The 27,428-nt window shown below is 40.0% G+C and overlaps 2 protein-coding genes across 9 annotated transcripts in view; one reads left to right on the top strand and one right to left on the bottom strand.

Annotated features, from left to right (window-relative positions):
* MIGA1 (mitoguardin 1) overlaps positions 1 to 14,258 on the bottom strand; it is a 29,360-nt gene extending 15,102 nt beyond the window's left edge. Inside the window, exons 1-7 of one of the 4 annotated variants that reach the window (XM_027683366.1) lie at positions 14,163 to 14,258; positions 13,319 to 13,489; positions 11,007 to 11,184; positions 10,320 to 10,456; positions 9,967 to 10,093; positions 9,376 to 9,512; positions 8,547 to 8,670 (exon numbers count right to left, since the gene is read on the bottom strand). In XM_027683366.1, coding sequence (XP_027539167.1) covers positions 8,547 to 8,670; positions 9,376 to 9,512; positions 9,967 to 10,093; positions 10,320 to 10,456; positions 11,007 to 11,184; positions 13,319 to 13,417 — 802 coding nt within the window. In that variant the 5' untranslated portion in view covers positions 13,418 to 13,489; positions 14,163 to 14,258. Of the gene's footprint in view, positions 1 to 8,546; positions 8,671 to 9,375; positions 9,513 to 9,966; positions 10,094 to 10,319; positions 10,457 to 11,006; positions 11,185 to 13,318; positions 13,492 to 13,691; positions 13,931 to 14,162 lie in introns of those variants that run through there. The other 3 variants (XM_027683367.1, XM_027683368.1, XM_027683370.1) reach the window with 3 other exon arrangements.
* A 369-nt stretch (positions 14,259 to 14,627) lies between these two features.
* Positions 14,628 to 27,428, top strand: part of USP33 (ubiquitin specific peptidase 33) — a 29,685-nt gene continuing 16,884 nt past the window's right edge. For 4 of the 5 annotated variants that reach the window (XM_027683342.1, XM_027683341.1, XM_027683340.1 and 1 more), the window contains exons 1-6: positions 14,628 to 14,733; positions 20,007 to 20,140; positions 21,189 to 21,242; positions 23,316 to 23,378; positions 23,775 to 23,927; positions 25,735 to 25,834. In XM_027683342.1, coding sequence (XP_027539143.1) covers positions 20,060 to 20,140; positions 21,189 to 21,242; positions 23,316 to 23,378; positions 23,775 to 23,927; positions 25,735 to 25,834 — 451 coding nt within the window. In that variant the 5' untranslated portion in view covers positions 14,628 to 14,733; positions 20,007 to 20,059. Of the gene's footprint in view, positions 14,734 to 15,256; positions 15,438 to 20,006; positions 20,141 to 21,188; positions 21,243 to 23,315; positions 23,379 to 23,774; positions 23,928 to 25,734; positions 25,835 to 27,428 lie in introns of those variants that run through there. The other variant, XM_027683339.1, reaches the window with a different exon arrangement.

Genomic DNA, 27,428 nt, shown 5'->3' with positions numbered 1-27,428 from the left:
ACAGAAGTGGCTCTGAGGTATCAGAATGTGGAGAATATTTTCAGGATAGGTAAAGACAATTACATTGCCAATTTTAACTTAAACATTTCCTTAGCACACACTGGGACAATACAGGATCAGAAAAAAAAGATGATACCTTCCATCCCCAGAATTAACAGACAGAAAGACAGAACAAATTACTTAACTGGTGACCTGCAGTAAATAAACATCAAAAGACACAGACAGATATGTTTTGGGCTAACATTAGGATTCCTATTGAGAATGGAGTGTATTTGACACAGACAAACTCTCATTTACACCAATAAGCTCAGTCTCCACTGGAATTCCAGGGCAGAACTGCTGAGCAGGATGCTGCAGACTCCAGTGACACTGCCCAGGAATGTGAGCAGCTCCTGCACACCCAGCTGCACACAGCACCCAGGGTAAGAACCCAAATTAGCAAGACATGTGCTTAACTTTAAACAGGGAGACTTAAAGAATATCCCAAGTGCCCCACTGCTTGGGGCCTGCCTGCATTCCACTTGCCCCCAAAAGGAGGAAGGAATGGGATAAGAATCCTGAAACAGTTGTACTGAATGAAGGGTTCCCCTGGACCTTTAGTTTACTAAATAACACCAATTACCAAACAAATTAAAAAAAACCCAAACAAATTAAGAACACTGTAAGGTTGCTAAATGCATTAATAACAACATTAAAACTTGAATCATAATGCAAGTGATGATTAGTGCAACCTGGGAGATAGCCTAAAATACAGACATTCTTTATTCAAGTTTTGCTTTGTTTTACCTTACTCTGGTTTACCACAGATAACTAATACAACTTTAACTACATCTGTTTGAGTAGCTGCTAATGGGTGCCAAGCTGTCTGCAAATATGCACCGGTTACCTTTAAATACTCCCAGCATATCTGCATGTAGAACAAGGGCAGCTTTAAATAGCAGGGCAGAGAATAAAGCCTGGTGTGATCGACATGTGCTCTTGAACCAGCTCCACCACAGCACTTTGCTCCAAACAGGGTTATTGGGTAAGGTGGGCCATGTGCACACACCAGATATCCCACAAAGAATCAGACAATTTACAGCAATTTGATAAAAAAACCCAAAACTTCAGCTTGAACCATCAAAAAAAAAAGTTATTTTTTCTATCAGTTTTAGCAATCAACTGCAAAAATACATGCAGGAGAGAAAAAAGACACATAAATAATAAATTTTACTCCCCCCATTGTTACTGTTCACAGAACCCTTTGCTATAACTTTCCACAAAAACAGCTTTACTCCCACGTACAGTTTTAACTTTGAAACATTTCAAGCTGAAACAAGTAAGAAAATTCTAAGATATTAAGAGGCCTTCAGGAATGAAATGCTTACACAAGCTGCTTGAGCCTCCCAGCCACAGGGTAAACAAGGAAAAAAACAGCCCCAAACGATATGGTGGGTAAATAAATGTGTAGAGCTGTAATGATGGGGGATGGCCAGTGCTAAACAACCAAGGCCAAGAATGTTTCAGACATTAAGCCTCCCTTAAAAGCAGACTGCAAGGCAAGAAGGAGTTTTTTAGCAGAAGTTCTAAAACGTGTTCTTGATCATCAGTTTATGTAACCTCACACTGCCACACTCCAGCCAGAAAAATAAACACTTCTCCTGCCCTCACTCCTTGCCATCTGTCTGGTAGGATTTTTCCTGCCTCTCCAACATTTATACTCACAATGTATATAAACACATAAAAGTCAAGTGTATGTACATCCTTTTTAGCAAGAAAAAGAATCTGTAAACTATAACTTGTTCAGAATGCATCACAAGAACATGCAAAAGGAGAATTAAAAAAAGCAACTTCCTGCCTTTAGAAGCCTGTTTCCACTCATCTAATAAATCACTTTTCAAAATGCAGGCGAGTGGTTATTAAATCAAGCCCTGACATATGGAGAAAATGATCACACTCCTTTAAGACACAAGAAGAAGGTAAATATGTATTTTTTTTAACAGGTTTTAAGAAATGGAGAAGATATTGGCCAGAGCTAAGCACTAGAATGAATGGCCAACAAAAAAAGATGCAAAAGGAACACTCAAAATACATGTCTTTTTTTGGTCAGATGTGCTGTGGAGAGAGTGATAAACACACAGATAACCAGTCCTACCTGAGTACTATTGTGGGGCATCACCTGCATAAACTGCTGTACAAATGTTCCTTACTCATGAGAGGAACTGGAGCAGCTTTTTCATATTTACCCCTTCTTATCAGGGATTTAAAACTGATGGCCAGAGAGAAAGGAAAAAGAGGGAGAAAGTAATTATGAGTCTGCCCAGGTAACTGGGGAACCAGGAAGCTCCCAATAAAAGAGACAATTGCAGCTGCTCACTGTTCTCAGGAATGAGCAGAAACAGTTGAAACACTTCTTGCGTTGGGAGGACTGAGCAGGAACAGCTAAATTAACAAAGTCTGGGAAATAAAATCATGGAGGTGGATTGGGGCTCAATTATAAGCAGCTTTTAGAGATAAAAGGAGGAGTAGCTGGTGTTTCATTGGAAAGGAAGCTCTTGAGGGAGAGACACTGATTAAAGGAGAGGAATAATCCAGTCAGAAAAACGAACAAAGGTGGTTTTTATAAGTAACAGTTAAGTCCATGTCAGGGAAGCCAATTTGAAATGGACAGGGCAAGACAAAACATGGCAGGAGTGAAGAAGTGAGAGAGACAAGGGCTCAGACAGGAGTTTTGGTGTGGCCAGAAAGAAGACAGGTCTCGGGGGTGCCATTTAAGGCAAAGCAAGGAGTGTATAAATAGCCTGCCCAGTTGGATCTAACGGCAGAGCTGGGGGGCAAATGGTGACAAAGGCCCTCAAAAAGCAGAGACAGAGTTTCTGATCTCAGGGGAAGTGTTTCTGTCAATCCCTACCCACACCATCCTCCTGAGTGACCACAGTGAGTGACCTTCAGCTCTCCAGTGGACAGTAAAACAGAGAATCTTGAGCCACTGCTGAAAAGGTTTTAGCTTGAGATAAAACACAAACACACATTCCAGGTTATCAAATACCAACACAGAGAGATACATATTATGAACACTAATATTTTTCAGCACCATTAACTTCACTGCACAACCATGCAAAGCTACTTTTCATTTTTTAGTAGAGTACTGCCAAAATTAGGAGTCTCACTGAGAAAGCCAAGCATTATAATCTTTTCCTAGACACAAGGTTTGCAGAAATATTTTTGCTAAGTTGAATTTTTAACTAATCATCTTATTCTACTATCCAATGTGATGCCAAGGTGCCTTCTGATAAAGAATTCTGCAGAAGGCAATTTAAGTGTTATTAATAGTGGGCAACATGCCTTTAAAGGAAAGTCTTAAATATTATTGCTGAAGGAAGACACATTATCCAATTCAAACACCTGCACTTTGAGTATTTGAGTGTACTTTGAGTATACTCTGTTGTGAGTCAGAAATAAGGAGCTGCACCAATAAGTTGGAATATGAGAGACCTCATGATTTCATCAGTTACTGAACTTCAACAAACTGCAACAGCTAAAATTTATGTTCAAAGTATGCATTCATTTTTTAAAAACAGGATTGGAATAACTTTTCTGGGCTTTTCTTCAGACTTAGCTAGTAATGCTTTCTTTCCTTTATATGAGCATTTCAGGGGATGAATATATTTCCACACCTAAAAAAAAAAGAAAAAGCTGCTGTTTTCTTTTGTTTCCATTTCAACTCTGTTCCAGCCATTAGAAAACCGTTTAGTCCTTCTCCAAGAAAGTAAGAAATCACTTAATGTAAATTTATCTTCAAGGAGCACAAACCAAACAGAAAGTTTCAAGCTATCATAAGAAGTTTCACAACTTTGGCATTATTTTATAATTTGTGTTAGTAGAGCTCACCTAAGTGAATTATTACAAACTGCTCATCTCCTCGTTGGAGACTGAGAATTACAAACAGAAACATTTCTTGTGCATAATCAAATAAAACATAAAACACTCAAGCTAAAATTTTTCCAGTAACATTTTTGAGGCAGGAAGGAAAACACAGGCTTCTAGTTATTAACCCATGAACAGTAAAACATTAGAGAAGTCAGGGTTAATAAAATACATAAAAAGGAGCTTTCAGCAGCTTCACTGATTTTGGGTTTTTTTAAGAGCAGCTGGAGAAAAGGTTCCTAACATGTAAATCAGTTCTCCAAACAGTTTTGTCAGTAGGTTAAAGGCTGTGCTTATTCTCTCCAAAATGCCAGACATATCTTGGAGTGTGAGAAGAAAATTAAAAAAAGAAACAGACAAACCTTTCAACAAAACCATCCCACAACACAGAGCTTTGGGAGAGGCTTCACTGCAGCAGCTCAAACACTTCATTTGTTTGAAACTGCATAACTGATAGGCAATAAAAAGCAAATATTTTACAAATTCAAACTTATACATCGATTACTTTTTGATATTGTCAAAAAGTTTGAGGGCCGATGTACACAAGTCACCATTAGTAGAAATCAGAATAATCATATGAAGTATTAGGAATTTAGTAGTGCCAAGGAGCCCCACAATTTGAGAATTTTCCCCTCTGACCTGCAATTCTGCTGGTAAGTAAAGCTATTGTTTCTCTCCCAGCTCTTTACATTCCTCCCAAGTGAGCTCGACTAACGTTTCAAGTCTGCTAGAAAAGATCTAAATAGGAAAAAAAAATAAAAATGAGGAGAACTTTCTTCAAGGACGGACTATGGAAAGTGCTGGAAGCTTTTAACCCTCTCCCCCTTTACATTCAACACTCAGAAATAACAAGAAGAATATTTTGTTTCCCAGTTTTCTGCCAATTGCCTCCTTTCTGACTGAGTGCAGCTCATGCCTGCCTCAAGAAAAACTGTTTATGGGCTTCCCACGCTGCTTCCCAGCACTAAGAGGAACAGCAGAAAAACAACCTTACCTATTTCTTTAAATTTCATGTCCAGAAATATTTTTTTTCTATAGAAATCCTCTTTTATCCTGCTGGTTTATATGATAATTCTGAAAGTCCAGTGGAGAATGCAACAAGAGTGAGCATAATGGCATTCCATTATTTCACCTATTTAAAATGCAAGTCTTTTCCAGGGCCTGTATTAATCATTTATAACTCAACAACAGCTTGCAGAATTGAAAATTATTATGTGCAATCATTTTTATTATTATATGAATAGAATTCTACCCCAGGGATAAAATGTATTTATTTATACCTATACCTTCTGCACTGCTAAAAGTTGAATATTTAGAAATATCTGAATATTCTATAATATCAGAACTACCTGTCATGGCAAGGATGAGAAGAAAACCACTTCAGACAACATCAGGAGAGACAGTGGTTGCAGTGAAAAGCTCTTGTTTTCCAGCAGGCTTCCAGGTAACCCATTCCTGACTCTCCCACATTTCCAGAGTCTCCTCCAGAGACTGAATTCTGCTTCTCAAAGCTGGTTGACAAATTTATCAGGCACAACCAATTTCCAACAGTCAGTGGGACCACAAAATGAAAAGCAAGTCTGTGTTGTGACTGATCAATGGCAGCACTGAGATCTTAATTTGATTGGGTGGAGAGAAATAATGATTTGGGAAGAATAAAACACTTAAAGGTTTAGAGGAGGAGCAGCATCTGGGACCAGCAGACAAGGAGGGGAGAGAGAAGGTTCAGGAGCTCTAGAATTTGATAGAAAACTTTACAGAGAAAGCAGAAAGTGAGGAATTGATAGAAATTTTTACCTTTATCCGTCTCCTTCCTGACCAAATTTGGAGCTGGTTCTAACCCAAATCAGAATAAGTGCAGTCAGACATTTCTGTAGCACTTGACAGCATTTGTCCAAGTGCCAGAGCCCTGTCTGCAGCTGGGGGGAATCACAGGCACTTCAGAGACAGAAAATGGGAGACAAATGCACAAACTACAGCTAAACTCCTGTGTATCAGAGGGAAAAACAAAGCAAAGCATTCTCTGGTTCCTGTTGTGGGTCAGCAGTTGAAACCCTGAAGCAGAAGAGCTGGTTATGAGGATTCTGACGACAAGCTGCAAGTGTTGTTATCATAGAATGGTTTGGGTTGGAAAGGACCTTAAACATCATCTTGTTCCAATGCCCTGCCATGGACAGGGACATGCTTCACCAGACCAGACTGCTCAGAGCCCCATCCAACCTGGACACATCCAGGGATGAGCCTTGGATCTTCCTCTCACAGAAGAATGAAAACATCCCTCAAAAACAGCATTAAAAAAATAATCTTATTCTCAACACACTTCAGATGCAACATAGTACAGAACTTAACTTGGTTCCCCTGAACAACTAGAAATTTGATCTAGTTCTGACTCTGACAAGGTCCACAAATCCCCAGCACCACATACCTCTCACATGTGTAAGCAGCTATTCAGAACAAGTCAGTCACCTCTCAGTATTTGCTTCATTAAGGAGCTGACATACCCAACTGAAATCACACATTAGCTTGTTTTTCCAAAACAGATAAGTGTCACGGCTTGTTTTGAGCTGTCTAGTATCTCCACATCTCCTGAAACATGAACAACAGAACTGGACACAGTTCTAACCCCACACAAAACCCAGACTGCATCTCTGCCTCTGTGCTGGTGCCATCCTTTTCCCAGAGCCAAAGACCAGCAATGGGCTTTTTTCTACAGCAACGTGCCAAGAACTTATACTGATTGTGATGCATAATTTTCCTAATACATTCCAAGAGTGTTTCCTCATGATTTTTCTTTTAAAATCTCTCATTTATAAGTACAATCTATACTTGCCTGGATTCAATGTAATTTGTTAGATGGCAACCATTTAAAAAACTAATTCAGATCTTACCAACCTTTGTTCTTCATTAATCCAATGCTTTTAATGCCCTAAATTATAAATTTGTATCAACTTCCAGCTCTACAAATGATTTTATAATCAACTATACAGCTGTTAAAATGACAGCATTTGATCTTCCACAAAAAGTAAACCTTTCCCTTAAAGCAGACAGAGGTATAAATAAATGTTCATGTCAGTGAGATAACTATTATCACCTAATTTATGCTGTATCAATTCACCAAACTGCAGAGCTGTCAAAAACCTACAGGCCAAAAAAACCCACCTGCTATGAAACTGTATCAACTGGCACTAAATATTTGTCTGGGTGCAAATTAGCAATTCTATTTCACAGGCATGAAGAGTTGGAGTTTGGGAGTTGTTTGTTTGGGAGTTTCCTGTTGTTGTTACCAATATCAAATATTGCACAAAAACCTTCCAAGCACCACAGCACATGGAAGCAGATGATGGCCTGCTGTTTTCTAAAACATTCTGAAAAAGTGCAGCATTCTTTGATACATCACTTGTTGTTCAAGCCACAAATTCAGGAGAATGAAGAGAAGCCCCAAATCCTGAACACAGAAAATGGTATTCACTGAACCACTTCCTTACTTGTTTTCCTCACTCAGCTGGGCCAGCACAATAAAATTAATAATAAAGTAACAGACATCCACTCAAGAAATCACAAATTATTCCTATGAAGAACATTTGGAAGGAATGAAATTCTCATAACATTCTGGGTAAACATGAATCCAGTCATCCCACCTAAAAAAATAAACTATTAATTCAAAATACTTGCAAAGTAACCAAGCAAAACAACAACTAAACACATGAAACATCATGTCAAGTCCTTTGAATACCGTTTTATTGATTCTGTTTGAGGATAGAAATTACAAAATGCAACATTCAGATGGTTTTCTGCTTTAAGGATTACACGTATAGGTGTCTGCAAGTATGTCAGAAAGCCAGCTCTGACCCAAATTTAATTCCCACCTTGCTCAGAGGTGTTTTCAGGGGATGCAGGAGGGCTAAGAGAGGACAGTGCTGCCACCTCGTGCCAGCCCAGCTGAACCCAACAAACAACCCTCACAAACTAACCCCTGAACATGTTCTGCCCTTACGGTCTGACAGTTGAGACTTCAGATGCTTCATCTTGAAAGAGCACAACGGTATCAGTCTTGAACAACCTCTAAAACCAATTCTTTAAATAAAAATAATCAAACTATCACTACTTAATCAGCATGTCTGGCAGCAACTGCTCCTTTTGTTTGCCATTCTAACAGTTTAGTCACTCACAACTGTGATAATTTTCCAGTCACCAGGGATAAGAGCTTTGATAACGATTATTAAGCTCAGATTAAGTCTTTCTGGTTTGGCCTTCGTTTTTAGTAAAAAAAAAAAGAAATTATGACAAACCATACAGTTTGACAGTTCAAAAGATGCATAGAACTTCTACAACACTCTTATACACCCATGCTTTAAAACACTCTTATACACCCATGCTTTAAAAGGGTCATATGATCTTACTGGATAAATATTTAAATACAGACAAGCTACAAAAAACCCACAACTTTCCTTTCAGTCCATTGTTATCTAAAATACAAGCACTTCATCAAACACTACACAATAATGGAAAGAACATGATTTTTTTTTTCCTGTTGACTTACTCATAAATATAATTCTGCTCAGTGGATATTTCAGTTCCACCTCCCCACCAAGAGCCATCATCAGAAGCAGAAAAAAAAGCTGTAAAATAGCAGCACTCACCAACATCATTAGCTAGAGCAGCAGGATCAGAGACCCCAAGGGTGGCCTCAAACTCCTCCTGAAGCCGGTAAGCTCTTTGAAGAAGAGATTCAAGCTTATGAATGAATTCAGCACTGATGATATCCTGCAAGAAGACAGACATTAGAAGATTTTCTGCTTGTTTACAGTCTGTAAGATTCCTTTGTAAAGTCTAAGGATATTAAGCCTTCAAAGAGCAAAGTGTGCCACGTTAATTCCCTACAAGCAGCACAGGAACAGTCAGATGAATACTTGCAAAATATACACACTTTACTGAACACACATATTTTCTTTAGCGTAATAAAACTCAAATCTAAATATTAAAATACTTTTAAATTACCTGTGATGTTTACTGCACTAGAAAAGAAAGCCATGCGTGGTGTCTGTTTATTTCAAAATATTTTTAGCATTTAGTTGACAGGAATGGAGGAAAACAAAGTTCAGGCACGTTATTTGTGAATATTCACAAATTGATCATATTTCCTGAGACCTGTCTTTGCTAAGCAGACATCCTCTTACATGATCATAAAAGAAAGAGATGACCCAAGGGGGTTGCTTGATAACTCCATAATACCACAAGCAAACACTGATGTATCAGTGGCCATTGCCAAAAAATAAATAATGCTAATTCCCTCCTCCAAATAACCAACCAAAAAAAGTCAGAAAGAATGAAGTCAGATGTCCTTTAAGGGCAATACCAGTAAACTGGAAATCGAATTAATTATTCAGTTTGGTAATGGAATTCTGATTTGAAAAGATTCGGGTAATAAAACACAAGGAATTGTAAGGATTATAGATTGAATATACTCACTTCTACGCTTTCTTCTGCAATGGCATCTCCTGCTCCCAGCTTGATGGAACCACAGATGGCTTCATCCTCAGCTTGCCTGTTCCGAAAGGTCAGTGCCTGCTCCCAGCGCCGCAGGGCCTCCTCAAACAGCTCCATCCCTGGGGAGACAGGGACACCCCCAGGCCATCAAACACAGCTCATGGCACTCACATTGCACAGACACAAGAAAATAGGTAGCAAAAATAAGGATGGTTATCACAGAGATGTAGGGTTTTAAAACAACAGCAATCCCCAGCCTTTTTACTAAGATCGGTAAAAGATTTTACTAAGGAGTTCACAATATGATTAAAAGCAACAGTGGTCAATGTATTTTTTTCTTATTTACTTTAAAAAATAATTTTATGGGTTACTAACACAAATATTGAAATGAAAAATATTTTAAAAGCTAACTTCAAGTGTGATTTCATTATTTTATGGAAATGTTCTCAGACACATGCCAACAGGACACTGAGAAAGAACAGCACAATCATATTGTGTGTTACTTTATCATAAACCCAAGAAATTATTTACCTCCATTGTAGGCAGATGCTGAATATTCTTATTATGACTTACCCATCAAATATAAATTTTCAGGTGTAGTCACTGGAATATTGACAAGCTTAATGTCATCTTCATCTGCTTTATCCCAGGAATTAGAATTGGCACAAGCACAACTGTGACAAGAGGTGGCACTCTGAACCTTAAAAAAAAACCCAAACCACACAGATTTTGAAGTGTTGTTATAGAGAGGATCCTTAAAACCACATTCCTGCCAGAGTACATCACACCCAAGCTGGTTTTCCTCTGTGGGAAGGACAATTGGCTTCTCAGCATCTCCAGCCCCCTTGCAGCTTGCTCAGGGAAACCTTTAGATGCAGATTCAGTGCCAAGTTGGCACTCAAGAGCCTTAAAACACTTTTACTTACCGAGGCCAGGCTTTGGACTGAACCAGAGTATTTACTGAAAAGTCCTCCATTGGCATAGATACAAGACTGAGATCCTTTTTCCTTGGCAGAGCTCAGAGAAAGGGTCAAGTTTTGTCGACTGCTGGAACAACTAGAACCTAAGAGATACACTGATTTTATTTAAAGCTCCCACAAACTCAAAACATGGCATCTTTTGCAGTTCTAACAAGAACTGAATTGCATTTACTCTTCTCAATAAAGTCCAGTTTAGAAGCAAACAACAATTATTCTGTTATTTACAGTTCTGTGTGACAAATTACACATTAGAATAGTCACTATCCATTACAATAACTATGCATTGGAGCATAATTATTTTCCTATTCTGTAAAAGATTAGATCTGCATTTCTCAGTATTAAGAATGGCAAAACCCATTGTTAATATTCTATTCATAAAGAGAGTTTTAATCCAAATTCATGATTGAAACTTCCCCTTTGGGAACAACACCACCTTCTTTATAAGACAGTGTAATTTTGCTCCTAATTTGGCAAATGTAAAATGTAACAATTCAAATGTGCTCAGGTGTTCCATCCTGTGGAGATCATTAGAGGGATGAACACCTGTCCTATGAGGAAAGGCTCACAGTCCTTTTCTTCCTCTCCAAGAAAGCAACAAAAAACAAAATCCAACTTGGGATTTCCAAGCTGTACCTTTTTCAGAATCAGCTGCTTTGGTGCACTCCAATACCAGATGACTTGGTTCCCATGGGGGCACTTTCTTGTTTTTCTTTCCACGTCTTCTTTTAAAGTGATGGGCCAGAAAAATCACAGATATTGCACTCACTGCTGTTACTGTGAAAAGCTTCTTCAACCCAGGGGAAAGCTTTACCTGAAAATAAAAGGTGACTTTGTTGAGAATATGCACACAGAGAGACAGCTTGCAGCACCAAGAGCTATAAGGTATATTGCAAATCCACCAACTATGGGGTTCCAAGCAAATAACTTTCTAATAACCCTTTTTTTAAATTTCTTCTTAATGACAGGACGATGCTGGGCTTCAATTAATTCTCTAACAGCAAAAGAATACTGAGAAAGAACTCACCCCTCATAACTACCCAATTTCCTGCACTGTGAAAGATCCCAATGCCAACATCTGTGCAGTGTTTCAACTTGGGAAGAAGATGTATTTAAACCTATTTCTCTAAATAAAGAGTTTAAAAAAAAATTACACTTTATTTTGGGTATAGATCAATCACAGGTTTAGAGATGTTTAAATTAGCAAATAAGAACCACGTATACAAGTAACTTCAACTAGAAGCCACTAGTAAAGTTTATAACATAGAAAGTGCCATTTAACTGGAAACTACAGTCCACATTCCCAAAAATCTTTTGGAAACTCTTGCTGCTTGAGCAACAGAGTGCTGGGAGAAAGCCAGACCCACAGTCCTTGGGCCTAATATGGTGCTTCTGTAACGTGATTCCTCGTCCCAGAGACAGAGCTGGGCACACAGAGATTCAAACACCCATAAGTGGATTCTTTTTAAACTTCATAAATAAAGAGTGAAATGAAAGCTCTAAGGAGAGGAGAGTCAATAGTTGCACATAATGGAGTTGCACGTGGTATTTTAAAAGGATATGAATGTGCTGAAATGTAAAAGTGAAATCAGTCGTCTTGCAACGAGAATTTTAAAATATTCCAAAGACAGAAAAAATAGGAATATAAGCAGATGCACGACTGAGAATATCTCCTTCTGGTTTTATATGCAGCAAAAGAGAAGTATTTACAAGGAAATATGAAATTTTACATAGCTTTTGCTAATGAGTGTCCAACTGAATAAAAATAAAATACAGTCATATTAACAACATGGGTTTCAAAAGCCGAACATTTTTAGGACCTACTAATATTATTGGCATTTCTAATTATAAGCTTTTGTTTAGTTATCTTGTCAATAATTCAGCATACACAGAATGGAAAAAAAATCTACTGGACCATGTTTTCCACAGCCAACTAGAAACTCTTTTTCTCATCCTGTTTATTATGGCACCAGAGGACTATAACTAAAGCCTTAATATTTTCTTAAATAATTGTGACTTACTTCACTCTCTCTTTTATCACATATGCAGTTATAAGGAACTAATACATATGTTTTCTGATTCTCTACACAATTACAGCTCCTCCTCCCTGTCCTTGACATGCAAGTGCTCTACAGACACATCTTGTGATTCCCTGCAAAAAAAGAATATCAGCTTCACAACACTTCCAGCTTCTGTCAACCTGGAAACTGAGATCATAATTTACTTTTCACCAAGACTCTCTGTGTTTCTAGTGAAAACTTGCCTATAATAGCAATGAAAGAAAATACAACCAAATGACTCCACAGCCACCTGTAAACAGAAATACTGTGATTAATGGAGCCTTGAGATTTTCTTCGAGGAAAATCTTTCCAGAAGTAAAATGGAACAAAGAAAAACAGTATAAAGGACTGAAGGTATTTAAAAATCAGCCTGCTTTTAAAGAATCTTGTTTTAGTCATTGTGGCCCTTACTTAATCAAATAAAAGTGACTCAAAAACTAAAATAAGGGGTTATGTTTTACATTAATGAACTATCATTGAGATTAATTTGGCAAGCAGTGCTGGTAATCTAGAAAGTATTTCACACCACACTCGATACTATTACTCAAAATATAGTGACAGTTATGTTTAATTTTTGAATACCACAAAATTCTACAGGAAAAACAAAACTCAAGGATTTTGATATTTGGTGAGAATCATTGCATTGTTATAAAATGGAGCCATACAGACAGTGCAGGTAAAGCAGATGTATGATGATGTACTCAGCATTTATTAGCAGAAAAAGACAAAAAGCCCTGCTTCTTTTAGTTCAGTGTTTTGAACAAACTAAGCCCCAAGGTATTCTGTACAAATTTAATTCACATCAAGCCCACAAGAGCACGTACAATATTGCAATAAACGCCTCAATGTATATCAAAAGCAACAGTATTTAGATAATATATTTATTACCTGGTTAAGAGAATAATACCAAGAAAGGGGGAGATTAAACACCCGCAAAGCTGCCGTCTTCAGAGAAAACCGTGTCTCAGTAACACCTTCTTCTGACATGGCTCCTTCTCTCCCATAACCTCATTAAGCGAAACTATCTCGAAAACAATCACAGATGGTCTCTGGAACACTCTGTCAAACGAAGGAGACGCACCAAGTTATGCAATAGAAAGCCCAGGACAGTTTTTCTTCTGCAAGCTCGAATCTCTTACATAAAAGGTACATGACTTGTTTGATTGATGCTTTTGAGTACGGGCAAGACTTAACGAGGAGACAGCAAATAAATCTGCTGGCTCGGCTCAGGCCCCGTTCGGTCCAGCTGCTCTGGGCGGACCTGCAGACGTGACCAGGATCCACAGAGGGCTCGCTCACTATGTCCTCCAAATCACGCACGGCAACAGCCCTGTTTCTGAGACCACCGCTGTCGGAAGACCGTATTTGCCAGCCAAAAGAGTTAACAGATTCGAGAGCAGCCAGAAGTTCATCCCGCTCAGAGCTCCAGTTCCTTGGCAGGCACACACCGCGAGGAACAAACCCACAGCCTGACGCAATGCCCGGCCCGGCCGCCCCCCTCGCTCCCGGAGCTCGGGCACAACGCGAAGCCTCCGACCCGCGACTCCGGGGCCGCAACCGCGGCAGGGCGGGAGGGAGGCGATGGAAGCAGAGCCCAGCTCCGCCCGGCCCCGCCGAGCCCTCCCCAGCGCGGGCAGGCGGCGGGCACAGCCGGGGCGCCCTCACGCCCCTCAGCCCCGGCCGAGGCGGGCGCGCCTCTCCCCGCGTCCCTACAGCCGCCGCCCCGGGTTACCTGCCCGGCGCCGCGCCCGCGGGCAGCTCCCTCCGCTCCCGCCCCGGCGCTGCCCGGGGACGGCCGGGATCCGCTTCCGGCACAGCGAGCAGCAGCCAGGCGGGCGGAGCCGCCGCCGCGTAAAGACAGCCCCGTGCCGTCAGGAGCCCGCAGCCGCCATCTTTACGCCGGGCAGGTTCCCGCCGCGCTGCAGGCGGGCAGGGGCGGGAGGGAGCCTGGCGCCGCCATCTTTGTGCGGGGCAGCGCTCACGCAGGGCGGGCGCAGGCGCTCGGCGGCGCCATCTTTGATCGGGGCGCGACCCCCGCAGCCGCGCCCACCCGCGCGTGTGTGTGTGTCTGTGAGGGGCGGCCCCGGAGGAGCCGCGGCCCGGGCGCGCCCTGCTCTGCCTGCAGTGCCCTGCCTTGCCTTGCCTTGCCCTGCCTGCACTGCCTTGCCTTGCCTTGCCTTGCCTTGCCTTGCCCTGCACCGCCCCCGCACTGCCGCGGCACCGCCGCCGGCCCCGCAGGCAGGGGTGAGCCCTCGGGGCCCGGCTGCGCTCCGGGCGCGGCGCGTCCTCCCGGCTGAGCTGCGGTAAGAGGGGAACGGCCCCGCTGGGGCGGGCGGGCGGTGTCTGGGGCCGCTCTCACAGCGCGGGGCGGTGGGAGCCGGGACCGGGGGCCCCGGGCGGGGGGTGCGGGACCGGCCTCAGACCCCCGCGGGTCCCGGCGGGAGCTGCCGCGGTGCCGCGGGTACCACGCGATCCCTCAAAACAGCGATTTACTCCTAAATTGCTCTGCTCTTCCCCTGGGTTATCCATGCGCAGGGATGGTCGCGTACGAGGGGTAGGGGGCAAAAAGTGCGGGGTATCTGTCACCCAGTGGAAAATCACTGTAAAGGCTTCGTCTGCGGAGCTTAGGCTGAGCCCGGGTCAGGAAAATCCTCTTAGAAATATAGAGGTCAGCTAATGGGTTTCGTAGTTAGGGTTTGAAGCGGTGGAAGAAGGAAATGAAGGAATGGCCGGTGTACCCCGGAAAGGCAATATGAAATGGAAAATGTCTGGCTCTGGGAAGGGGACATACCCTCCACTCAAGCCTTTTTTTTAAATGGCCTTTCTCTTTGGCGACAGTTCTTCATGGCAGGAAAAAAAAAGCTAATGGAAGTGACTTAAATTGTGTCTTGCTTGAGTGGGTACCTCTTGGTGCATGAAGAGGAGGAGCAGGTATCTCTCACCAGCTTGCTGAACATGCTTTTGTCATTTACTGGGAAAATAGCAGGTTTTATGCTAAGCAGTTAAAGTAAGTTTTTTCAACCAGAGTTGGGATTGGTGTTGTCATTTTTTCGGAAATGGGATGCTCTTGTTTAGGGTTGATAGATTAAAAAAAGGTAGAAATAGGGAGGGATGGGAGATGAAATTCAAACCCACCTATTGAGCAACAGAATGTAAAGGAATTTAAGTCAAGAAACTGGGAAGATTAACCTTAATTTCACACACTAAGAAAGACTAGTTTCAAGTTTGGTAGCGCTGTTATTTATGTATATTGTTACGCTGAAGTGATTTCTTTAAAGTTTATAAAGAGCAATGCAGTTCTTTAGAAAACCACTAGAAAAATATATATCTTACAAAGCTCCCATGGGCTTGTATAGTTTGGAGTGAATGCTGGCGAGTTTTTTCCTGAAGTGTGAAGAATATCAGTATGGTAAATAATTACTGAAGGTTCAAAGCTCTTTAGTGTTCTGAGTAATTAATTGTTCAGGTACAAAATTGCACCATGTGTCACCCTTGCTTTGTTGCCATTTAAAAAACAGTGTGTTAAATGAAACTGTTCCAGTGCATCACTAGTGAAATAACTGTGAGTTCAACTAAGAAACCTGAATTTAAAGCTTACTGGTTTGATATGCTGTTATTCAGAGCTGTACAGGCAAAATAATAAAAGCCTCTAATGAAGACACAATTGCTCATTCATGTAATTGATGTCTTCAGAATAATCCTTTTATTCTTGAAGTCTTCTCTCAGCATTCTCCTGCTGAACTCTGTAAAATGATCTGATAAAATGGCTCCATATTTAGGACATCAGTGGAATATATAATAAACATTTTTGTTTATTGTGACATCTGTTGAAGTGTTAACTGCTGTAACCAGGCAGGTGAAAACATTAATTCAAGACTTTTTGAAGGAATTCAAGATCTGTTTTGCTTCTTTAGGAGCTACTGGGCTCCCTGCAGGAACCCAAGATAATGTTCAAGATCAGTTGAATTCTCTTAGTGTTTGATGGGGTTTTTCTGTGTGTGTGTGTGATAGGCCTTCCATGGCAGGCAGCACAGAAGTCTGTGATGGGAATTCTGCTGGGTGATAAACAGGTTGCTGGCCATGATGCTTTGAATGATGGTTCACATTTCTCTGATGGCTCCCATGAGCATATTTTTTTGGTTAACAAAAAGACTAAACAAGAACATAGAAAAAACCCCAAGACTGGACTTCAAGATAATGTTTTTTTGAAGCTCTTTGACTCTGTTCATGCACTAAGGAAAAATGTGTTAATAAGTCCTTCTTTGGAACGTTAAATGGTTCACTTTGTTGGGTGATGGAGTATAATGCATTGAGACAGGGAGACTGAAACAAACCTTTCAGTGGAAACAGTGGAGAGAGCTGAAAATAGACTGCAGAGTTCTCTCCCAGATCCGTGGGGAGCATTTGGTGAGGAGCTTATTGCATGATTATGGTCCTGAACAGTTAGAGTGGAAACAGGCTGAGGGAGTTGGGGCTGTTCCCCTGGAGAAGAGAAGGCTCCAGGGAGACCTTCCAGTGCCTAAAGGGGCTCCAAGAGAATCGGAGCAGGACTTTTCACGAGGGCCTGGAGCGATAGAACAAGGAGGGGTGGCTTTAAACAGTAAGAGGGCAGGGTTAGATTAGGTGTTAGGAAGGAATTGTTTGCTGTGAGAGTGGTGAGGCACTGGGACAGGGTTGCCCAGAGAAGTTGTAGATGCCCCATCCCTGGAAGCATCCCTGGAAGCATGGGGCCCTCAGCAACCTGATGTGGTGAGTGGCATCCCTGGCTGTGGCAGAGGGGTTGGAACTCAGGTGATCTTTAAGGTCCCTTCCAACCCAAACCATTGTTACTCTGTGATATCGCTGGAGCCATGAAGTGGAGATAAACTCCAGCTTTGGAGCAGGAGTATAAAATCCAGTGCAGGAGGAACTTCAAAAGAAGGGTTTGTTTTGGTTTTTAATCACTGAAAATGCAAAGAAACGACTTTTGGGTGAGGTCAACACGAGGCAGAAGCTGGAGAAAAAGTAGGTGTGCTAATGAGCTGCAGCAGAGGAAGATAAGAAATCCCTTCAGATAGAGTAGGAAGTGGTGACATGGAGGAAGGGCAGTGAGTGAGGGAGGGGCTACCTTGGGATTGCCAGGACTTGGGTGAAGGATGAGTCATGGTTTTGAAATTATTTTACAGTTTTAGACTTTCACATAAAATGATACCAAATGTGTTACTGCAGCTTGGTATGTTAAGCCACCAATGTCATGGCAGTACAGTGAGTTATCACAGTGCTGCAAGGTGGAAGGAGGTGTGTAAGAATTCTGTTAGCAAAAGGTGAGAGAAAGGCCATTCAGCTTTGTTCAGATAGTGACATGTGAAGAATCTCTATCAGTAACTGGACTTGCACAAGGGATGCTCTCTGGATGGACAGGAATGGGGACCACATCCACAGGGACATGAGTTTGGACGTGGTTTGGTCTTTCTGATGATTATTAAAAGAGGAAAGATTCAGACAAGAAACAGAACCTGGCATGGGCAGAGCTCCTGGGTTCAGGTTTGTTCAGGCAGCAGGTTTGGAGTTGTGCAGTTCCAGGTGTGGAAAGTTAAATACATTAAATGCAAATCTGGCAGCATGAAGTGAAGTCTCCATTCGTTGCTTTGTACTGCTTGGAATAATGCATTCAGAAAGTTCCTTCCATTAAAAAAAATAATTTGTGATCTAAAGCTTTACTAATCCATTATATCAGTCTTTCTAAAGCATTTGTATTAAATCAGCATTACTTCACACTGAATTTATTTCAGGTCCCCAGGGCTTTATTTGAAACTCACTTGTCCTTTTTTAACATTTTAACAGACCTTGCAACATGGGCGAGATGTAACACACATTCCTGTTTCCATTTCTGTGCTGAAAAGGAATATAACAGTTCAGAGAGGAATTGCTAATGTACCTGAAGTTCAGGAGGGTTGGCCTGAAAAACTTTTCTGATTTGAAGTATCTTTGAGTGATGGTGTGTGTAGGGTATAGACACTGAACTGAGGAAGTACTTCTCCAGATGAAGCTTATGTTTTAGGGTACTGCTTTATAGATGTCATGCCACTGGTCCAGGAAGAGAATTTAGACCTCATCTAGAAAAAAAATCCCCAATTATTAATTTACTGTTAGTATCTGCAGTCTTGTGAGATAAGTTCTGAAGTGTTGTGCTGAACAGCTGTTAACATGGTATTAAAAAAGACTGAGATACACACTGACACATGAGTTTATGTGTACATGTTATATGTATAATAAATGTATTGTATTATTTATATAAAAATAATTGTTCATATGTAAAGGAAATATATTTAAGCGTGTATATGAAGGTGTGTACCTATTATTGCTATACAAATAATACATAATACTTTAATAATATTATTTGTATAACAGTATTTATAGGACTAAAATCAACTATTTATACACATACACATATAGAAAAAAGCTTTGTTGACCAAAGCCAGCTGAAATGACCCTTGATGCAAAGGGATCTTTTTGCAAGGCAATGGAAGTAAAAATCAAGTCAGAGATAATAAACTGGAAGTTTACTGGGCCTTGTGTCTGAGATGTCCATTAGGCAGGGTTTATTTTCCATAAGCCATAGGTTATTTAATAGTCAAAGGAGTGACTGGTTGTACAGTGGAAGGAACAAACCTAAAGCTGCCCAAGCCCACAGGCAAGGTGGAAAAAGATGTTGATAAGAGTGCTCAAGGCTGCAAACAGATCAAGAGATGTGCATCACTGAGGTGGGATGGAAGTTTAGTTGCAAGGAGTACTAAATTGGATAGATAATAATTGGGCAAAGAAAGTTAATGATTTCCTGGCCTTTGGAGAGATTGAGGCATCAATGCCAATTGTTTAACTGGACAAAACTGGAGCAAAGTTATTGGATGGTTCCTATGTGCACGAGTCAGTTGGAGTATTTATATAAAAAGAATGGGACACAGTTTATTTTCTTTTTATTCTCCTTCTGTAAAACATCATAGCTTTCTATGCCACCATCAAAACAATAATGACAAAGTGATTGTATTTAGCAGTCTTTATTTCTGGGAAGTTTCTGTGTGTGCAGTGAGAACTCACCCAGGTAAAAACTCGCTGAGCGTTCAGTGCTACGTGTGAGTGACAAGTTTCAGTTTGCTTTTGATATGTGATATGTCTGAATCTAGAATGGCTTTGTAAATAAATAAAACCAAGATAAAGTTTCCTTATCCTTTGATAAGCAAGTCCTGTGCTCCTGCAGTTTAGACTTCACAGCTCCAGCAGTGCTGCAAAGATCCCTTTCCAGAATATCCAGTTTAAGCCACCATCAGTCCTTGCTTGAAAACTGTCATTTTTATGGCATTGGGGTGCCATGGTAGAGTCCAGGAAGTTAAATAATTAATCCAAATCAGCTCTGCTCCTTTCAGGATTTTGTTACTTTATGCCCTAGAAGTCAGCAGGGTTAATGAAATCATTTATACCAACTTCCTCTAAAAAGGCACATTGTTTTAAAAGTCATATATATGTTACATATTAGATATCCAATATTGCTCCCAACTGTAAGGAATTGATTTTTACTCCTTCTTGCTTCTGCTGGCAGGTGATTCCCTGGGGTTGAAGGTTCCAGCTCCAGGATCTCAGGAAGCTGCTGCAATGTCGTCGCCCGGCAGCGATTGCCCCCACTTGGAATCAGTTGGGGAGATAACAAAAGAGGAACTGATCCAGAAATCCCATGTGAGTTGTAGCCATGTGCTCTCTTCCTGTCACTATTAACTGCTCAGTTATTTAGGTGCATATTTTAGTGTATTTTTATTTATAAGACGCATTTAAGTGTTAAACGTGGGTAAAAACCTCTGCTGGAATAGTAAAGTTTCAACAAAGTATGGGCAGAATTATGGACTTGAGGAAGCTGAAAAACTGTTTTTAAGCACTTAACACTTAAAGAGGGCCTTTGCCAGCAGTTTTCCAAAGCAAGTGATGGAACATTAGTTAAAAGAGTTAGCATAGCACCAAGCTGAACTGTATTTTCATTGCCATTGTAGCACTTAGTTATTTGGAATATTAATGTAATATAGTACAACTGACTTGACTTCAAGTAGAAAATGTAACAAAGAAATTTATGCTTGAATTTACACAGATAACAGTTCTCTTTTTGATAGAGAAGACACAGTTGGAGAAAATGCCTCTACCTGAACTCTTGGTTTCGAGTTAGTATTAATAAATGGAACCAAAAAAGATCTTGTAACCCATTTTAATAGCTTAGTTTGACAGAAAAGTCAAACCTTTTCTGTCCATGGTGCTAAATTTCTTTATCTGAAAAATAACAGTTAATTTGCTGCTGAGGAGCACAGCATTTTTCTCATGTTGCATCTTTTTTGTGTAAACCTTTGCAGGTAGTGCCTGCAAGTAGAAATATGCAGTTATTCCCTGTTGTTCTATCACTTGCATCTATTTTTATGTTTATAGGAAAGACAAATTTTGAGGATTATTATAGTAGTGCCATATAATACAGGTTTATGCCTTATTTATAAGAGCAGTTTTTTGGTTTAAGATGAAAACCCAGAGAGAGAGATCCAAGCTTTTAGTAGAAAAATATGCTGATCTTGAGATTATTACGTGAAGCAAACAAAAAATTTAGGTTGGTTCTAACATATCCTTTTTTTTTTTTTTTTGTCTTCAAGTTGCTCATCTGATACTAAGCTTTATAGTTTTGTCTTGAAGTTGTGGTTTACTGGTGTAAGTAAGTGAAATAATACTTTGCTTTTGTGTTTGACTTCAACAGGGCACTTGCCAGGACTGTAAAGTCAGAGGACCCAACCTTTGGGCATGTTTAGAGGTAAGTTGGTTTTTTGTTCCATAGCAGGGTCCTTTTCTAGTAATCCATAACTAAAGTTCGTAGTATTTTTGTTTTAAGAACCATCTATAATGAAATTATTGAAATTAGTTTATTTAAATCATTATTTAAAAGCAAAACTTCTTCTCCAGTTCTTTATTTTTAAAATTTTTTACCCTCTACCAGGTACGTATTTCTTGTAATTTAAGAATAATGTGCTTAAAATGAGATTTTTTTTTTTAATAAGAAGTAGCTTCTTGAGTTATGATACTTAGCTTCTAAGTTTTGGAGGTTTTTTAAATTTTTTCCCTGGGTGTGTAGATTTAAAAAAATAATATTCCTGAATTAATTAAGTTACTTTTTATAAGCCTCTCTTAGCCTTTGTAGTAATAACATCAAGCAGTAAACACTGACCTTTAAAAGATTAATACATGCTCTGACTTTTTTATTCTTAAGCAACACAAAGACAAAAAACTTATTTTTGAACTTGTAGAAGTTGTAGAAGTTCATCCTTTGTCCAAATTTTGGACAGTCCTTACCCTGGATATAGTTCTGTCTTAACTCTGCTTTTGCCTTACTCTTCTTGCTGTCTTACAAAAAATGTCATTTTCACTGTATTGAAAAAAATCAAAAAACAAAAAACTCTGAGAATGCTGCTACTCGTTGATCTGTGATACCAACAGGAAAGCATATGGCTAATTTAGATTTTAAAAATGTCTCCAGTTCTTGGGACTTACAGCTCTTTCCAGAGGTGGAAATTTTACCCTGTAGCCTTGACTTCATTTCTTGGCAACTTTTCCTTAAGTACTGACAGTAAGAACTCCAGGCTAAGATGCCAACCTTTAGGTGTATGTATGAATATTTTTTAAAAATCCACGTCATTAGTGTCCTTTTAAGTGGATTATGGTAAAGAAATCAGATTATTTTGCTCCTTCTGTCAATAACAGAGACGAAGGCAGAAAGGAACAGAGTTAATATCTTTTGTTAGATGCCTTGAAGTTTAATTACATATAAAAACCCTCTTGGGAGCAGGAAGAGGTGTTCAGGGATGCATCAACCTGGCAGGTGGGGAAATGCCGTCAGGCTTAAAACCTGTTTTTCATTTCTCACATAGAGCTCTTAGGCCGTTATTGAAAAACTAAATTTCCTCCCAACATTTCCATAGGACAGGCTTGTAGTTACAGTAGGACACTCAGTGTCACACTGTCACATTGCTCCTCTGGGATGAATTGGCACCTTGTCTCCACCTTTGTCACTAGAAAACCCTGGTGAGACCCCAGCATGTAAAATGTTTGTAACTTAACAAATCCCTGTGGTTATTTAATACAGAAAATCGATGTGTTCAGCTGTTATTTCACTGTATAAATTAACCTGCTTGGAGAGTTGTCCAGATAACCTGCTGTGCCCTCCTGTGTGATTGTCCTGACTCGTGCACATGAGGGATTAATGAAAACTGCTTGAAGATTGGCAGCTGCAAGATTCCACCCTCAGCTCAGCCAAACGTGTTTTGCAATAAGCATGATTAAAATCAGCAGTTCTTTTGCATGTTATAACTAGAATGTAGTTTCTTAGCTGTGTAGTGCTGGAAGCTCTTATTTAAAGGTGAAGAAACTAATTAGTTGTGAAGTAATACTCTGATAAATAGGCACTGCAGATAGGGGCATGCAGGGATTTTTGTATAAATGTGTTGTGTTCTCAAGCTGTTGCCATTCAGTATTTTAGCATTTAGACCCTGGATTAACTTTGTATTTTCTGTAACAATCTTTACCAAATGGTGAATTGTAAAAATTACACGTTGACAGGAATGTGAATAAATATATAAAAATGACCAAAAAATACATTCCAAACACGTTACATGTCTAACACTGCCCAGCAGTGAGAGAAGTTGAGTTAAATCTTGCAGCATTCTTTTTTTGCTTTAGGTGATACTATACTTATTTTAATTCTTACTGTGCATGTCTCTTGGTTAGGACTGCAAGTTTGAAATTGGAGTGAATTTTGAAGGGACTGGCAGTATGTTCCTATTCTGTAAACCACTTTTTAATTCAGTGTACTTCTTCATATCTTGCTCAACAGAACAGATGCACCTACGTTGGCTGTGGTGAATCCCACGTGGATCACAGTACCACCCATTCCCAGGTATGTGCATTTGCAGCAGTGAAGTAAAGTTAGAGAACTTCTACTTTAGTGAAGTCAGTAACCTGTATTAACTAACTGTATGGAAGTTTGATCAGCTGTGTTTGATTTTCATCTGAGAGAAACAGGTCTTGCTAATTTAGGAGTATGTGAATTTATGAGTTGGAATTACATAAGACAATGCCTTAGATTCTGATTGTAGTGCTTGGTACTAAAAAGGAGCATTGAATAGTTGTGCTAAAATTTCAGTAATTGAATTGCTCTTTTAATTTTCTAACACACGTACCCCTCTCTTTGTGGAAAGACTAAAATTTTAATACATCTCTTCTAGCTTGCATGTGGTAGCATTTAATTATTCCAAATTTCCGAATCACAGTTTTGGTTTTTCTTCTGTTTTAGGAGACAAAACACTGTCTAACTGTCAACCTCACCACACTCCGTGTTTGGTGTTATGCCTGCAGTAAGGAGGTGTTCCTGGATAGAAAACTGGGATCTCATTCTCCACTGCCAAGTGCAAGATTGTCTCACCAAGCACAAGAAAACAGCGTGCAGGTATTTTTTAACCCAATGAAACAAAGGCAGCTGTAGCTTTGCAGTAAATATTGTGTTTTCTCTCAAGAGAGGGGCTGACTTTTCCTCCATTCTTGTGGCTGAACTTTTTTATGGAAATGGGAGAGAAATTAAAACAATTTCTTTAAAGAAACGTTGCCCAGCTTCTGTGTTCTGCCTCTGTGTCCTGAATGCTTTTTTCATCTTACTGTCTAATTGTTTGTAATCTACAATCAGCTGTAAGGTACAGAAATGGCACAGGGTTGAATTTAAGGTTACAAGATTACAGTAATTCACCTGTGTTTCCCTGTTCTGTCAGCTCCTGAAAATGCTCCAAATATGGGTGAAATATTGGTGTAGAATGACAAATGTATTGTGTTAGATTCACATGGGAAACCCATATCAAACTAGAAATTGTGAGAGTGCTGTCAGTGCTCTGTGGCAGTTGGGATTGCCAAGGAAAAAGTGTGGGCAGTATCTGGGAAGTTCATTTAGTTAAGTAAAACACAGCCTCAAGATTGGAGTGTTCTGTAGGATTATGGCATCAAAGACAAGACCTTGTAAAAGTGCTCAACTGTGCCTGACTCCACATTTATTAACAAATATCACGGTAACTGAAAAGTAAAATAATAAATAAAGCATTAGGTGGTATTGCAGACAAGTCAGGGGGAAAAAAAATGAGCAAAGCAGATGTTATACAGACAATTTTAAAATGTGCAGTTTCCACAAGGTTTGTTTAGATTTTGGTTGTTGTTTGGGTTTTGCTTGTCTTCTTGTGGTTGGGTTTGTCTTCACTGGCATCAGTGCTGTTCACTCTGATAATGTCTTTTCTAGATAAGTGTTGTCTTGGAGAAAGTTAGGTTGCAATTTCTTGCATGTATCTGAAAAAAAGTGTTATTTCTTTATTGCATATTTAATGTAGTCACATAAAATGACAGGTAACTTGGTTAAAATGGTCACAAGTAGAAGCACAGTATTTCTAAGTGTGTTTTGCTTGAGACACAGCAGTAGAAAAGAGACCACGATGCACAGGTTGGGCAGAAAGATGAGCAGTTTTTCAATGTATGTAAAAGGAAATATCCTTTAATATTTTCACTTCAAAGTTTAGTGTTTAATATGAACATAATCTGACCATTTTCTCATAAAATGCCAGCAGCTCAATTGGAATAGTGCCATTGGAATTTTTTTTAAATTTCTGTTGTCTGGTCACTTTGAATGAAGCTGAGTTCAGGCTTTTGAACTTCTGTTCTATTAACCTGCTTTAATCTTCCAAGGAAACAGGTATGATATACAGAAAAATAAGTAGAACTCACAAAGTCTATCAAACATTTTGTGTAGGGTTTTTTATTTATGTGCTTGTCATGCAATAAATGCCTTCCTGCCTAATGCTTTGTTTCTCTATTTGTAGATTTTTCTTCCCAGAGTTTAATTTGCCTTCATTAACTGTGGTGAGCCATCTGGTGGCACATCAAAACCACCTACACTGACTTTTGTGTGATGGCTCCTGTGTTGGCTCTTTGGTGCTGGCTCAGTTTTTCTGTCCAAGGGAAAGAAATTAAATCCCTGGCTTTGTTTTTTGTTATAAAATATTGCAGCATTGATCTGAAAACAAAAATCCTGGAGGGTCTCTTAGTAAACTTTCCTCAGGGTATCTGTGGACTCCTGGTGTTGTCCCTTCATGTGCAGTGAGATTTCAAAATGCATTCACACGATTTCTAAATTTGTTGGTAAAATTATACAGGAGCTTAATTAAGAGGAAAAGTGATAAATACAAGTAAAAATACTTTTTTTTTCTTTTTCTCCTTATAAGGATTTTAAAATACCTGGTAATCCCACACTGAAGATTCCACTAGCAGCTGTATTTGATGACTTAGATATAGAAGTGGAAGAGGATGAACTGAAGACTAGAGGTAATAAAAGCAAAATCCAGCCCTTTATTGCATGTGTATGTCTCCAGGTCTGTTCTCCAGCTATATACTAGTTCTCTTTTAAGTGGGGCTGTTTCCTTTTGTGCTCCAGCTAAGATCTTTATTTTTAGTTTCACCTTTCTTGCAGCAGTTTTTCCTTACCCTCAGAGCAGAGGCTGTGATGATAAATGTAGTGCACCCATGCAAGCAGCAACAAAAACAAGAAAACATTTTGGGGTCCTGGTTAAGTTAGTTGGATTCAATTCTAGCCACTCTGGTAAAAGTAGGTTTTTTATAATATCAATTCTGATGTTTTCACCTGCCCTAAAAGATTCCTGATTTGATGCTTTCCTGCATTTTGAGTAACCCTTTCTGTAGCCTGTAGTATCCTAGGATGGGGCTTTGCTTATTTGTTTTTCCTGTACATAATTGATTTAGTGCACTGTCAAACTTGATGATATCAAAGGTTGCCCCACCCTAATATTAAACTAGTGTAAAGATGAAAATGAGAGTGATGAAATCCCAAACAGTGAAGTCTTAATTTCTCATTTCTTAAGAGAACACAGTAATTATTATTTCTTAGAAGTTTCAAATTCTTAGTGATCACTCTACAAAGGATATATGTGTTTGATGGTAAAGAAAATATTTCTAAGCACCATTTTCTCAGAAATTCTGGCCAGCAGATTGTTGAGCTGTTGTTTTTGAGATGCCAGTGCATGTGTCAGGGCAGTTTGTTTTTCCTCAGTGATGATAAAAAACTTATTCTAATTTATGCATGGTTTTGACTGGGCAAGAGTTAATTTTCTTAGCAGTAGTTGCTCTGGGCCTGTGTTTGGATTTGTGCTGGAAACAGTGTTGATGATACAGGGATGTTTCAGGACCAGCAGGGCTTACACTCAGTGTTCCTCCCAGCACAGGGGCTGGGGGTACACAGGGAGCTGGGAGAGCTCTGAGTGACCACAGGGATATTCCACACCATATCCTGGGGGAAGGAGGAGGGAAGAGGGACTTTAAGGGTTAGGGTGCTTGTCTTCCCAAGTCACCACTACTGGGGATGGAGCCCTGCTGTCCTGGGGGCAGCTGAGCCCCTGCCTGCCCATGGGAAGTGCTGGATGCATCCCTTGTTCCATTCTGCTTCCATGGACAGCTCTTGCTGTCCCTGTTAAACTGGCTTTGTGTCAACCCATGAGCTTTCTCACTTTTACTCTTCCAACCCTCCCCCTGTGCCCCCATGAGTGATGTGAGGTTGAGTTTCTGGCTGTGGTTAAACCCCAGAGATGGGTCTGGTTTCTCCTTCACTCACCCACCCCCAGCTTTCCCTCTCCTCATTCTGCTGGCACTGGTCACACAACCTGCCTTGGCCCTTCTGTTGTCTGGCACAGCCTTTCTGGATGTGTCACCACCCCACTAATCAGCCATCTGCCCTTCAAACATTCAGCCATGTGCTTTATTCCTAGTTAGCTTCTCCAACCCATGGCTGTATTTATATAGCTCTGTATCTTGTCCTATTAATATTTGGGGGACTATAACTTTGTAGGAATAAAAGACAAGCAGAATAACAGACAGGCAGAATAACAGACAGGCAGAATAACAGACA

The sequence above is a fragment of the Neopelma chrysocephalum genome, unplaced genomic scaffold (genome assembly GCF_003984885.1).
Source record: "Neopelma chrysocephalum unplaced genomic scaffold, ASM398488v2 Primary Assembly neopelma1_64, whole genome shotgun sequence".
NCBI classification, from domain to species: domain Eukaryota; kingdom Metazoa; phylum Chordata; class Aves; order Passeriformes; family Pipridae; genus Neopelma; species Neopelma chrysocephalum.
This window is presented reverse-complemented; position numbering and strand designations above follow the sequence as displayed.